Below are 12778 nucleotides of genomic sequence, written 5' to 3' on the forward strand. Positions count from 1 at the left end.
TAAATAGGAAAAAAATAGAAGTTCAATAAAATCTGTCAAATCACCGAATGATGAATAACTTGATAACCATAGTACGATATCATGCGATTATTTCGTTAGACTTTGGTCAAGAAAATATTGCACATTCATCTACTGCAGCTCAACATCTACGCAGTGACTTATCTATCACCTCACCCTCACCTGTATAGGAAGAAGTTTCTGAAGCTGGACAGAACTCTGGACAACTTTAGTACACCAGTGAGCATTAAACAGCACACATTTTCAATACGACACAACTTGGAGAACAGTTTTATACATCAAAATATCACTCACAATAATGTCAACTGTCGTGGTGTGCAAACCCACAGCCGGGTGGCGTAGTACACCCGCCTAAACCCAGAGGGTGAGTACTCGGGGGTTAGCTAGGGTTAGTTCGATCTTGGTGGGAGAATGCGATGAACACAGCAGGTTTAGAGTGGTTCGGGCCGCCGGAGCGTAATACCCTACGTCCACTGTGTGTCGTATTACTTGCGCTCTCAAAAGGTTGAGAGTATTGGCGTGTCTAGTGCTGAGTCCAGAGTGAGTCTGAGAATCTGCAGCGAGCGCCTCCCTTTTATATCTCAAGGGAGGCGCGTACATGGCCGTTGGGTCCCCGACAGGTGGGCCCAATCGATGTAGTATAAAATAACATATTGTTCATACATTATGGCGTTGTAGGCGAAGAAGATCTCATTTCTGGATTTCCTTGCTCTGCTCCTGGGAATCCTCCGTCCAGCATACCCATGCCCTGTCTTGTCGATACGGCGCTAGAGTGTAGCTTGCGGCGTTGCCTGCAGCGTAGCTAAACGGGGCGTGTAGTTTGCGGCGTAGGCGGTATGATGGAAAAGTGTCGTGCCATCGTATCCATTTAATGCGGCAGACAGGCTCTGCGCGGATGCGGCGCATGCGGCTTCACTGTGTACCTCGGTAATATGCGGTCTACAGTGAGGCCTAACAAAGGCTGCCCCGCGTGCCGCGGTGGCAGAGCACGCCTCAACCGCCCGCATTGAATGCGATGAGTGGGCGAGTCTTCCAGCGGAAGACCCGCTCCCGTGTCCGCGCCTGCGGGACACGTGGCGCCTCCGAACCCCCCCCCCCCCGGCGGTATGTTGGTTCTACGCGCGTGGATGGTCCTGATGGACGCGGGAGGTCCCGGACCCCTATGGGGGTCCGAGCCATCGGCTGTTGGCTCGGAGCTTCCTCTCCTCTGGGACACGTGGCGTCTCCGGACCCGTCCCAGAGCGGAGAACGGGTCCGGGGCCCTTGGCCCGGTGAGGTAAGAGCCTGACTCGTGGAGCCCAACTGCTCCGCCCCTTATGGCGTAGTTACGGATGACTACGCGAGTCCTGCCTTGCTGCAGTAGGAGTGAGTATCCCTGCTACAGGATACCGACATCAACATAGCCGTAACACCCAATTCCATCAACAAGGATAGAGGTCAGCTCTTAGTACCAGTAGCTGCTGATCGACAGACAACACACACAAACGCATGCACACATACAAGCAATCCCAGCAACATACATACCATGACCAGTTTGATAGTTACTCATGGGAACACAAGGTTTTTTGTTAAGCAGGAACCTTTCTTCCAAGCTCATGGCTGAACTAATAGAAGGTGGCATCACTTGCCATCCTTGCCACCACTGAAAAGATAGTCGAGTGAAGAGCCACCACCTGGAGCAGCTTGCACCTTGGTTGACGGACGGTCCTGCAGCATTGCACGGCAGCTACTAAGCATAAAATGCACAAATATTTCATGATACGTACAGATTTTGTAGATGCCATTGTGCATTTCAGCCACAAACAAGTACATTAACAAACAACCTGTTTGAAATAAATGATCATGAACATTTGGTTTCCATATATAAGGCATTTTAACAAAGTATTCACTACCACAGTAGAAGTGTTCATGCAATTTACTCAGCAGATATATTCATGCAAATTGCATCAGCACAAGACATTTTCATTTACATGTGAAGAAACTTGAATGTTTTGGGTTACCACAAAGCATTACTAACCCAAAAGTCGAGCTCCTGTTAAAAGTTCAAACCACATAACAACAGGCGACAGAGATTATTCTAACTGATATTAATGGCATACTAGGATTTAACAGCTATGATTGTGATAAAATGTTACAAATATTTATGGCTATAGTATCAAATAACAAGGAGGATCTGGCCTCTTATATTCGTCAGTGATTTACTATGATGTCCTCTACCAGAGTGAAAAATGGCTAAACACAAAAGTACAAAAAGGGTGAGGTCAGCACAGAGAGCTTGTCAATGTAACCATGTTTCATATAAATGTAACTGAACACAGCACTGCAATCACATTCTCAAGGGTACTTGCTGCAAACCCTAAACCTAAACGAGTACTTCTAGATCATACGCTAAGTGCGAATTATGTATGACAACGAATATAAATTTTTTCTTCCCCGCCTGCACAACACTCAATTGCTAGACCAAAATTGCATAATTAAAAAGTTCATAAGTCATTGAATACTGACCGTAAGGAAATTTCCGCAGTTCTGACCTTCAGCTCTCATGTAATTGTTTGCTTTACTACTTTGAATACCAGCTGGGATATCTTTTAGTTTCTCAGCAGTGGAGGGAGGTGCAGGCTTTTGAACAGGTGTTGGCTTCTCAGCTGATTTTGGAGCTTCATCACCACCAAAGAGGTAGCCCAAGGAACTCTGACCACCCCCACTGCTAACACCACGGCCCATTTTACAGAAGTTTGTCAGTTACTCTGCAAAATTAGTTTGAGTTAAAAGGATACTGTTATTCCCAGAGGACCCAAAAAGCGCATGCAGCATGATTATAAAATCCGAAAGATAGCATTCATGGTTAAAACAAAAAAAGGATTTCCATTGGCGTTAGTTTTGTTCGACCCTACAAGCACTTCATCATCAATAAAGTGAAGGACTTCAAGATGTTGGCAACTACTGACTCAATTTCCTAAGCAAAGGAACACTTTTGGTGCATAACAAGCTAGCTAATATTTAGGTAAACAAGAGTAGTTAAACACCAGTAGTAATAGAGGAACACTTTTGACCACGGGATGAACCATCAGTTTTACCCAACCTAAGACACTATAATCCATATGACTGTGACACAATCTAAAAGGGAAATTGATACTTGTCTGCAGCTTGCTACTTCCGCTTCCTTCCTTTTTAAGCAATGGCGTCGAATCACTTATACAAGAAACAGTACCAAGCTAGTGCCACAAGATTTGCTCAATTATTGGTCCAGAGAAAAGTGCAAGCCAACTAAAGAAACTTGGTCCAGTACAGCCCACTGATGTATCCACCTCAACTTCCCCCTGATGGGTAAGCCATTGGCAGCGGCAGGAAACGACACATAGATGGCACTACAAAATCCCCCATCTATAGCGACACGCGCGACGCCAATTGCGTAAAGTTACTCTCCGAAGTTCAAAACTTCAAATACTAAATCCCATGGAGCGTGGTTCGTCACCACCGACAAACAGAACCCCCTTGCCATTCTTCTTAAAGAAACCGTAACACCCAAGGAACAGATTCGCTTCGCGGGATCCCTGCGCCTAATCTCCGGTGCGCAATTCACGGTACTCAACTGTGGAGCCGCAGCGGACCGAGCAACAGATCGGAGAACACCACCATGGCAGATTACAGGATCAGCAAGCTCGAGCATGAACCGGACCGCGCAGCGCGCGATTGCCCACACCAAGGCCTGAATCAGCGCGCCGCGGTGCCAGATCACACCGCCGGAGGCAGCTAGACGGACGCAAGGCTCAGACGCCGACGCGCCACAAGAACCTACCCCCCAATTCGCGCAACCTCAAAAACCCGCGGCCCAGCGCGCCGGGAACGCGGCATCAGGCCGCCCCAACCGCCAAGAGTTTCGCGGGGAAATCCCCGCCGAATCTCGGGGAATGGCGGCCGCGATCGGCGCCGGAGCTCGTGGGGCAGCTAGATTCGGGGAGATCACGCACCTCGGTGGCCGGATCTGGGCAGGGGAAGGCGGGGGATCCCGCAGCCGCCGCTGCTCGCCGCCCAGAGCCGCAGGTGAGGAAGGCACGGAGGGGGGGAGCCTCCCCTGGCTGGCTCGCCGCGCCTTATTTTAGTGGGGGGAGCTTTTTCGATACAGTCCCTCGAGTTACCACTAATCAGATTCCGGTGCTGTGCAGTTGATGTTGACAAGGTAACCGGGGGGTAATGGTGATTGATGATTTATAGCCTGCTTTTTTGTTTATTTATTTTCAGCTCAAAAACTTATTTAGTGATGTGATGAAAGACTGCTTCTTGACTTGTTTGTGCATATTCCGCGTGCTTTTCATGTTTGGATTTGGATGTAGATGGCTATCTATACCTGTGAATGTTTTGTAAGTAAGGACTAAAAACTAATTACGTTTTGTTAGTGTGATCTCTATCTCGGCCACACACAAAGTCAAGTTTATTGTGGAATTTTGCAATGTGATTTGATGCATTAGAGTATACCTGCTAGAGGCCCCATTGTCAGGTGCATTAGGGTGATGGTTTACAATCAGAGGTGGGTATGATGTAGGGCAATGGGTGGGTCAATGAAGAGTGGTTGTGGTGGATTTGATTGACCAGTAGAGCTAGGTGACATTGTGCCATAAGGATTTTTATATGGATTGTAATTGAACCATATTTTGATTTGTAAAGTATAGAGCCTACTAATTACCGGCCATCTGAATCAGATCACTTCTATTTTAGCTGCCACTCACAGAACACCGTCTCTAACAATTGTCGTTTGTTTGCTTGCCAAAGTCTACATTTTAAATCAACAACCATTGAAATAACAGCTGCAATGGTTTCTTGGTTTGTACCCATCAATCTAATAGAACACCACACAAATGATTATTTCTATGCTTGGATGTATACTGCCACAGTGTGTAATGTTTGGAGTAAAAAAAATGCAGCTTCAACTTTTTTTCCCAATTTCTCACCTACTAGTAGATCCATAAACTCTAAAGAAAACGTTTTAAAGATTTTTTATATGTGAGGACTTAAAAGAAACTAACACAGCTTTGTTGCTCTATTCAGGCTTTTATGGCCACACATAAGAGCACGTTCATTGTCCTAGCTTCTTTGCTATAGATTTGATGGCCAGAGGCCCTACTGTTTGGGTGCATTCAGGTTGCCGTTTTGCATCAGGTGGGTATGACGAAAGATTGAAAGGTGACTGGTTGCAGCTGGATTCGGTGGATTAGGAGAGCTAGATGCTCGTGGGGCCAGGAGCACAAGAAGATGGTTACTTGATCCAACAAAATTTAGTCTCTATTCTTTTCAGTGGGAAAGAAAATTAGAGCATACATACAATACAGCTTACCTTTGCTACTTTTTTCTTTTCAAATTTGTTTTTACTTAGCTCCTGCGTGCCTCTCTCCCTCTTCTCTGATGATATAAAGTTGTCAAAAATTGTGCGTTGAATTTTTCTGCTCCCTTTTTCTTTCTGTTTTGGAATTTGAATGACTAATTCCTTGATCATGCTGAAGGCACATTTCACGCGCTTGACATAGTGATCGAATGGATGGAGGCTCCATCTGCTCAACGTCAAAAGTCAATTAGTACATTTCAAGGAAAAAAAAGAATAAAAAGGGGGGCAAAAGGGGATCATACACAAACACATAAATAACCAGGTAAATCAAAACATCATAATGATTATGATGCCTGATCCTTCAACCTTTGTAATCTACAGTTGAGTTCAATAATATAACCCAACTAATGAAGAGGGGGGGACAACTCCTGTAGAAAAAGGTAGCAGCACAACAGATCTCTCATAGTCTCATCTCTCTCTTCCTCGTACAGATAATGACAGATGAACCATTATGCACAGGTCCAAAAGTGGCGGTGAACATATCATTAGTATATTGCTATAAACAAGGGAACCAATTGGTGCATATGTTCCATCAGATACCTCTCTGAATTTCAATCTTGTTAATACCATTTACAGCCATCTGAGTGATAGAAGGGCTCAAACCCAGAAAAAGAAATATGATCATAAACACACGTTGAGATACTTGATATTAGCCTGCTCCCAGTGTATGGCATTTATTCGCTGGATCCATCGTCATCTCTGCTGCTAAGAGTGTCATCTTTGCTACTAAGGGTTCGTATTATTGCTTCTAACACCTTGATATCACTATCTTTCTTTGCAATCTCCTCTTGCTTCAGCCGCAGCTCCTCCATGTGTAGCTCAAACACTCCTGCAAGATGTAATCGTGATCAAAGACAGCATTCAGTTCTCGGAAATGCACTGTAGAAACAGGACAGTACATACTTGCAGTGTTCTCCAACTCCTTTGTGACCTCCTGTGCCCGTAACTCTGCGGCTCGTTGGGCAGCTTCAGCCTGGCGTTTCTCTGTACGAGCTCGAGCTGCAGCAGAAATGGCAGCATCGAGTTCGCGTTCCAGAGACTGAACCCTCTGGTCAAGAACCTAATCCACAGCAACAAGTACAAACTTAGATAACTTATGTAGGATAAATATGGATTCGGGTCAACTTGAAGCCAGAAAACCAACAAACATGACCTATTTCCCCATCTAGGATAAATATGGATTCAGGTGCAGCAGAGTCAATGGTCAATGAAATTTGCATTTATGTAGTTCCTCTTTCTTGGAAGCTATACAGCGGGGGAAGCCCCCGCATTTATGTAGTTCCTCTGAATATGAATACTTTACAAATCTCAAAGTATATGCAAAGTAGGGAAATAACATGCTTTTGTTTTGTACCATATACACCATTTCATAATAACTAGTTAAAATTAGTATAACACATTACTGCATACACCAGATTTATAACTATACCATGCACTAAACGACATGAACTTTAATAGCTATTAATAAAAAGGCCTTATCAATTACTATTTCTGTGGAGATCCCAAAATGTAAAAATGTCCTGCACTCCAAAGGAACTATCTTCAATTTAACCTCAATATAGAAAAGGACGATTTTACAACAAAGCAATTAAATACAGATGCCTTAAGCTTATTCTTCAACAGACTCCAATTAAGTTGATATAGGCTGGATTTCATTGCTATAAGCTTGAGTTAAGGACTCTAAGCTATCTGTGATAGAACACAAAAAAGACAAAGGTACATGACCTACAATGTCACAACAGTGTTCAACAAAATAGCATAGCATGGACTCCTGTTTCTGGAGATTATGTAATTTCCATATTATCAAATTATCAAATTAACAGTATATGTGAAAATCACAAGAGCAAAAGTTGAGAGCTAGTGTCAATAGTATCAACAGATGCACACGTTATACATCCACAAAGGATGAACACGTCATGTGTTATTCAGACACCTATGCCCTAATTTTATTTGCTGAGTCACCCAGTACCCGTGTCAAATTCCAACTCATATTTGGCATGTCCCCAAACAATCTGCCAGATCAGTCGCCTACACCCGCACCCGTGTCCATGTAACGCTGGCTATCCGAAAGATGGATACATAAATCCACCTTTCCTGTTTTTTGTGATGGTTCAAAGTGCTAGAATCTCAAAGTGCTAAACTTTAGCACTAGCTTATCCAAACATGAGTGCTAATGGGGTGGGCTACACTTTAGCTAAGACTCAAAAACTTTAGATGGAAGTATGAGTGCTAATAGGTGCTAAAGTTTAGCACTCAACTTTAGCTCATCCAAACAGGCACTAAATACAGATTCTACCTGAGCGGCTGAGCGTGCAGCAGAGTCAAATGGTCAATGAAATTCACATTTATGTAGTTCCTCTGGATACAAATAAATCTCAAAGTACATGCAAATCAGGGAAATAACATGCATTGGTTTTGTACCATACATTGTTTCATAACAACTAGTTAAAATTAGTATAGCACATTGCTGCAGACACCAGATTTATAACTACAGATGCACTAAACGACACAAACTTTAATAGCTATTAATAAAAAGCCCTATCAATTACTATTGCTATGGAGAACCCAAAATGTATAAATGTCCGGCACTCCAAAGGAACTAACTTTATTTTAAACTCAATATAGAAAAGGATGATTTTAGAACAAAGCAACCAAATACTGATGCCTTAAGCTTATGCTTCAACAGACTCCGATTAAGGTGCATAACCTACAATCTCACAATAGAGTTTAATAAATTAGCACAGCATTAGCATGGCATGAACTTCAGTTTATGGACTCTGGAGATTATGTAATGTCTTCCATATTATCAAAATTGACAATTTATGTGAAACTCAGAGGAGCAAAAGTTGAGAGCTAGTGTCAATAGTATCAGGTAGATGCACACATTTATATATCTACAAAGGATGAACATGTCGTGTGTTGTCCGGACACCCGTGCCCTAATTTGATTTGCTGAGTCAGACACCCAGTACCCGTGTCAGATCCAACTGATACTTGGCATGTCCCCAAAGAATCTGCCGAATCATTCACCTACACCCGCACAGCCGCACCCGTGACCATGTAAAGCTGGCTATCCTAAAGATGGACACATAAATCCATCTCTCCTGATTTTTGTGATAGTTCATCAAGCCACTACATCCAAAATCCAGGCCATAAATGCTCATTTTGACAAAAGACATCCATGTATCTTTACATTCAAGGTACCGAAACATCATGTCACTGTTGGCATATGGCACTAAAACAACAAGATTGTATATGGAGTGCAAAATCTTAGTGTCAAGCCCAGCACAATTCTACAGCAATGACGAAAGTTGAGAAGTCCCATTGGCAAAAGTGGGAGTACCAGATTTTAGCATTCAGTTTTACCAATCAATTTTTGCATCCCCTCAAAACAACCAAGTTCCATTTGATTGGACTCGGTACCAAAAATTTCCTGCTAGCTCTCTAAACCCATGCCTGCCAAAAGGGCCGAATGATTCGAACACCCAAAATCACACCCAGCTCAAGGACTGCTTTCTCGCCTGCGGGTTCTGCCTTTCAAGGACGCCCGGCGGGGACTGGGGAGCACGCCGCATACCATACCTTGATGGTGCGGGCCTGGTCGGCGGCGAGCGAGGCCTTGGAGAAGATGTCCTCGTCGACGAAGACGGCCTTCCGCGCCAGCAGCTTCTGCAGCGCGTCCACGTTGGCGCCCAGCTCCCCGAGGTTCCCGATCGCCGCGCCCCACCGCTCCCCCGACGCCGCCACCGCCGCCGGAGCGCCGGGCTCCGACGAGGGAGACGCCGCGGCCGCCGACTTCTCCCTCTGCGCCGCCATGATCCCCTCCCCGCCGCCGATCTCGGCGGAGTCCGCCTCCGCCGCCTACCTGGGCTCGCCTCGGCTTAGCTTCCCCTTTCCTTCCCCTTTTGCGCTTTGGCCCCTGAGGTTTGCCCGAAATCGCGGACGAGGGACAGCCCCGCCAGGGCACTGACACCCGGGACCACCTCACGCGTGGGCCCCGCGTGTCATCGCCGCTCCACGCAGTCGGCTCCCGTGGCCGCCTCTCCCCACGGAAATATCCGGCGCCCACCCGCGGGCGTTGAAAAGTCAATGCGATCGGACGGCTGGATCCGCCCCCGCCCGCGCCGATCCGACGGTGGAGGACGCCCCCGCGAGCCCTATATCTCCCTCTCCTCCCCCGCACCCTCGGCTGTCGCCGCCGCCTCCTCTCCCCTAAACCCTTCTCGCCCCCTCCTCCTCCTCCTCAGGTAAGCGCCTAAACCCTAGCGGCTAAAAATCCATGATTCTGTAGCTTGTTTGCGGTCGGGTTGGTGCGATCCGTCGCGTGGAATGGTGCGCGCGGTGGTGATCCGCGTTTTTTTTTTGTTTTCTCTTGAGGATTTTTGGTGGATGCGTCGTTGTTGGGGACGGTCGGCGAGTAGGGTGGACCAGGAGATGCTGCCGCTTATCGTTGTATCGGTGGCCATCCGCGGCGAGGGGTTTAGGGTTTGCGTGGATGGCTGAGTGGTGGGAACCGATCTCTGGTTGGTGCCCTCGCTTTGTGGCGTCGCGCTTTTGCTTTGGGTGATTAACTTGACGCTAGGTTACTCGTTGGCGTTTCCTGTGGTAAGAGTGCATGAAGCTGTCGTCTAGCGCATCTTTGCGGTCGGGCTCATCTGCTCCCCCGGATAGCATATGGTCTTGCCAGGGCCAATGGATGCTCCATTTTGCTGCCGCAATTGATGGATGCTCTTATAACGTTTGTGCATAATTTGTATTCTTTCTGTTACAATGTTTGGATATAAGAAATGTCATAGATTTGGTAACTCTGAGTCATGATCCATGTAAGGCCAGAAGTTACCTGTTTCTAATGTTGTTTTTTATAAGGATTTACTCAGAAGATCAATGTTCCATAGAATCGAATAAAAAAATTAAGATCCATACCAAGTTGAGTTGTTCCAGATTCAAAAATCAAGATGTTTGTGGAAACTTTTGACTGTTGTCGTAGTTCTTCATAGTTTTGGTGGCTATTTATCTCATATGACCTCAGAGGATTCATGGATTTTTGGTGGTTCTTGCTTTATTAGTTGGAGAAATTGCTTTTCTACGCTACTGATGAAGCCTAGCTTCTCCATGAGTTTGAAATCTTATTTCCCCACCCTGATTTGCTGTTCTCTCAAATGTCATAATGCTTGTTCAATTTTTTAGAGTTAAAATAAAAAAAAACATGCTTTCAACAAATTTTAAGCTATCCATTCAATTAATTGGTGTTTGGAACATCTATTTTCTTGTATACATATTATACAAAAGTACCTCAAAGCTTCTCCTTTATTATTTGCTATATGTACTACATGTCTGTTGCTAACACTAAGATCTTCCTGTTGCAGTTTGTAACTATGGCACTGACTAATAAGCTTGGTGGCCTTCTCAAGAAAGCCACTAGCTCAAATCCTTCTATCTATCAAGCAATCAGATGCATGTCATCATCTAAGCTCTTTGTTGGAGGTTCTGGCCTGTGAATAATTTATATGCTCATCTGCTTACTTCTCAATCTTTTTCTGTTGCTCCATTTTTTCCTGATGCCTGTAAAATGTTGTTCAGGGCTTTCTTATGGCACTGATGATCAGAGTCTCAGAGATTCCTTTGCAAATTATGGCCAGGTTATTGAAGGTACCATGCCCTTCGCACTCTTCGTGGCTCTTTTTTTTTCTGCGCCTGTCTTTGCTCTACTTTTCACTGACTAGATATGCTTCAATCTGTCCAGCTAGGGTTATCATGGACCGTGAGTCTGGAAGATCCAGAGGTTTTGGCTTTGTAACTTACACATCATCTGAGGAGGCTTCAGCTGCCATCACTGCCATGGATGGACAGGTTAGTTCATACTTGATAGTTTTTATTATCTGCCTTTCGATTGGCATGGTAACAATATTTCATCATGTTTCAGCAAGGATGATTTGTCTATAACCAACTAAATTTTATTAATTTGCACCATTAACCTTAGTTTAGGCAAACCTCTGCTCAGGTTCTCCTAATCCTAGCTCTCTTCCCAATATCATTTTTATTTTTTTGTGCATTATATTCCAATTGAAATTTATGTTTTTTTTGTTCATAGTCTATGGTTATATCAGTATCAAGGAGCAGTTAGTTAATGTGTGCTGCTATTATATATAATTTCCAGGAAGTTTTGGCTTGGGCAGCTGTAATTTGATACTCGTTCAATGTTAATAAAACTGTGATATTCAGTCATGAATGGAATTGTTTCATTATGATGCTGTACTTGTTTTTTCTTCCACTTTTTTGCATTGACCATTCAACTTCCATTGATGCAGTATATTAAACTGTTAATGTATGTTCGAAATGGATCATATTATTTGCTCTGATTTATTGTTTGATCTTTTGGTCGGTCATTTGAAATCAGTTCACCATACGAAAATTGATGTGATTTTTATCTTTTTATTTTTTAAGTGTTTTTCCTATGTGATTAATTCTTGCTGGTTCCAGGATCTCCATGGAAGGAACATAAGGGTTAACCATGCTACTGAGAAGACAGGTGGTTTCCGGGCTGGTGGCGGCGGCGGTTTTGGTGGTGGTGGCTATGGCGGCGGCGGTTTTGGTGGTGGAGGCTATGGCGGCGGTGGTTTTGGTGGTGGTGGCGGTGGTTACGATGGCAGCGGAGGGTACGGTGCGGGCTATGGTAGCGGCGGCGGCGGGGGCTATGGTGGTGGCAACTATGGCAACAGGGGTGGCGGCGGCTATGGGGGTGGTGGAGTTGCAGGTGGAGCTGGCGGCAATTTTGCTGCTGGAGGTGGCGACAGCTTTGGCAGCAACTTCGGTGGTGAAAGTGGGTTTGGAAACCCTGCTGGTGGATTCGGTGCTCCCAGTGGCACCTGTGGTGGTGATGAGTTACCTGCTAGTGGCAGCTTCAGCAGCAACAAGAATGATGAAATCATGCAAGATATGTTCAAGGATGACGACGAGCCTGACAACTATGCCGACAAAAGGGCCTAGTTTTTGTCCTCCAAGCTACCCTAGCGTACCAGTAAAAATGCGGTGAATGATCATCCGGATGAGATTCCAGGACAATCTGCAGTGGCTGGTGTTTCTCTGTTAACTTTATAGGTCTCTTCTGTCTAAATAACGGAACGAGCACTTTGTGTTGAACAGACTATCGAAGTGTGCTTTATTTTGACTTGCTCTGTTTAGTGTTTGCGCCTCTGGCAAACATTCCTGCTTTAAGGTCTTTTGGTAGTGCTATGCCTTGGTGCCGCTGATCTATCTAGCTTGATTTATTATGCTGTCTGAAATTCTGTTTTCTAGAATAGGAAAAAAAAATTAGAGTTGGTGCCTAATATCACTAGAGCTCACCCATCAGTTGCGTATATTGTAAGATTTGCTTATCTAC

General features: G+C 44.9%; 3 protein-coding genes across 5 annotated transcripts; 1 reads left to right on the plus strand and 2 right to left on the minus strand.

The window, feature by feature from the left end:
* Positions 1 to 238: 238 nt before the first annotated feature.
* On the minus strand, positions 239 to 4146 carry LOC120666272 (protein SPIRAL1-like 3). The gene is made up of 4 exons (XM_039946087.1): positions 3990 to 4146; positions 2524 to 2765; positions 1417 to 1725; positions 239 to 323 (listed from the first exon to the last, which is right to left on the minus strand). The coding sequence occupies exons 2-3, from the start codon at positions 2740 to 2742 to the stop codon at positions 1639 to 1641; spliced, it is 306 nt and encodes a 101-aa protein (XP_039802021.1). The 5' UTR covers positions 2743 to 2765; positions 3990 to 4146; the 3' UTR covers positions 239 to 323; positions 1417 to 1638.
* Positions 4147 to 5856: 1710 nt separating this feature from the next.
* LOC120666271 lies at positions 5857 to 9312 on the minus strand. The gene is made up of 3 exons (XM_039946086.1): positions 8980 to 9312; positions 6302 to 6458; positions 5857 to 6227 (listed from the first exon to the last, which is right to left on the minus strand). Exons 1-3 carry the CDS (start codon positions 9211 to 9213, stop codon positions 6073 to 6075), a joined length of 546 nt encoding a protein of 181 aa, XP_039802020.1. The 5' UTR covers positions 9214 to 9312; the 3' UTR covers positions 5857 to 6072.
* A 177-nt stretch (positions 9313 to 9489) lies between these two features.
* On the plus strand, positions 9490 to 12647 carry LOC120666269 (glycine-rich RNA-binding protein 2, mitochondrial-like). Of its 3 annotated transcripts, none has more exons than XM_039946083.1 (5): positions 9490 to 9638; positions 10761 to 10881; positions 10978 to 11046; positions 11141 to 11247; positions 11878 to 12647. In XM_039946083.1, the coding sequence occupies exons 2-5, from the start codon at positions 10773 to 10775 to the stop codon at positions 12382 to 12384; spliced, it is 792 nt and encodes a 263-aa protein (XP_039802017.1). In that variant the 5' UTR covers positions 9490 to 9638; positions 10761 to 10772; the 3' UTR covers positions 12385 to 12647. The 3 variants fall into 3 exon arrangements, with proteins under 3 accessions (XP_039802017.1, XP_039802018.1, XP_039802019.1); XM_039946084.1 differs by having other exon boundaries at positions 9499 to 9644; positions 10764 to 10881; XM_039946085.1 differs by having other exon boundaries at positions 9520 to 9635.
* Positions 12648 to 12778: the final 131 nt, after the last annotated feature.

The sequence above is a fragment of the Panicum virgatum genome, chromosome 3N (genome assembly GCF_016808335.1).
Source record: "Panicum virgatum strain AP13 chromosome 3N, P.virgatum_v5, whole genome shotgun sequence".
Lineage (NCBI taxonomy): Eukaryota > Viridiplantae > Streptophyta > Magnoliopsida > Poales > Poaceae > Panicum > Panicum virgatum.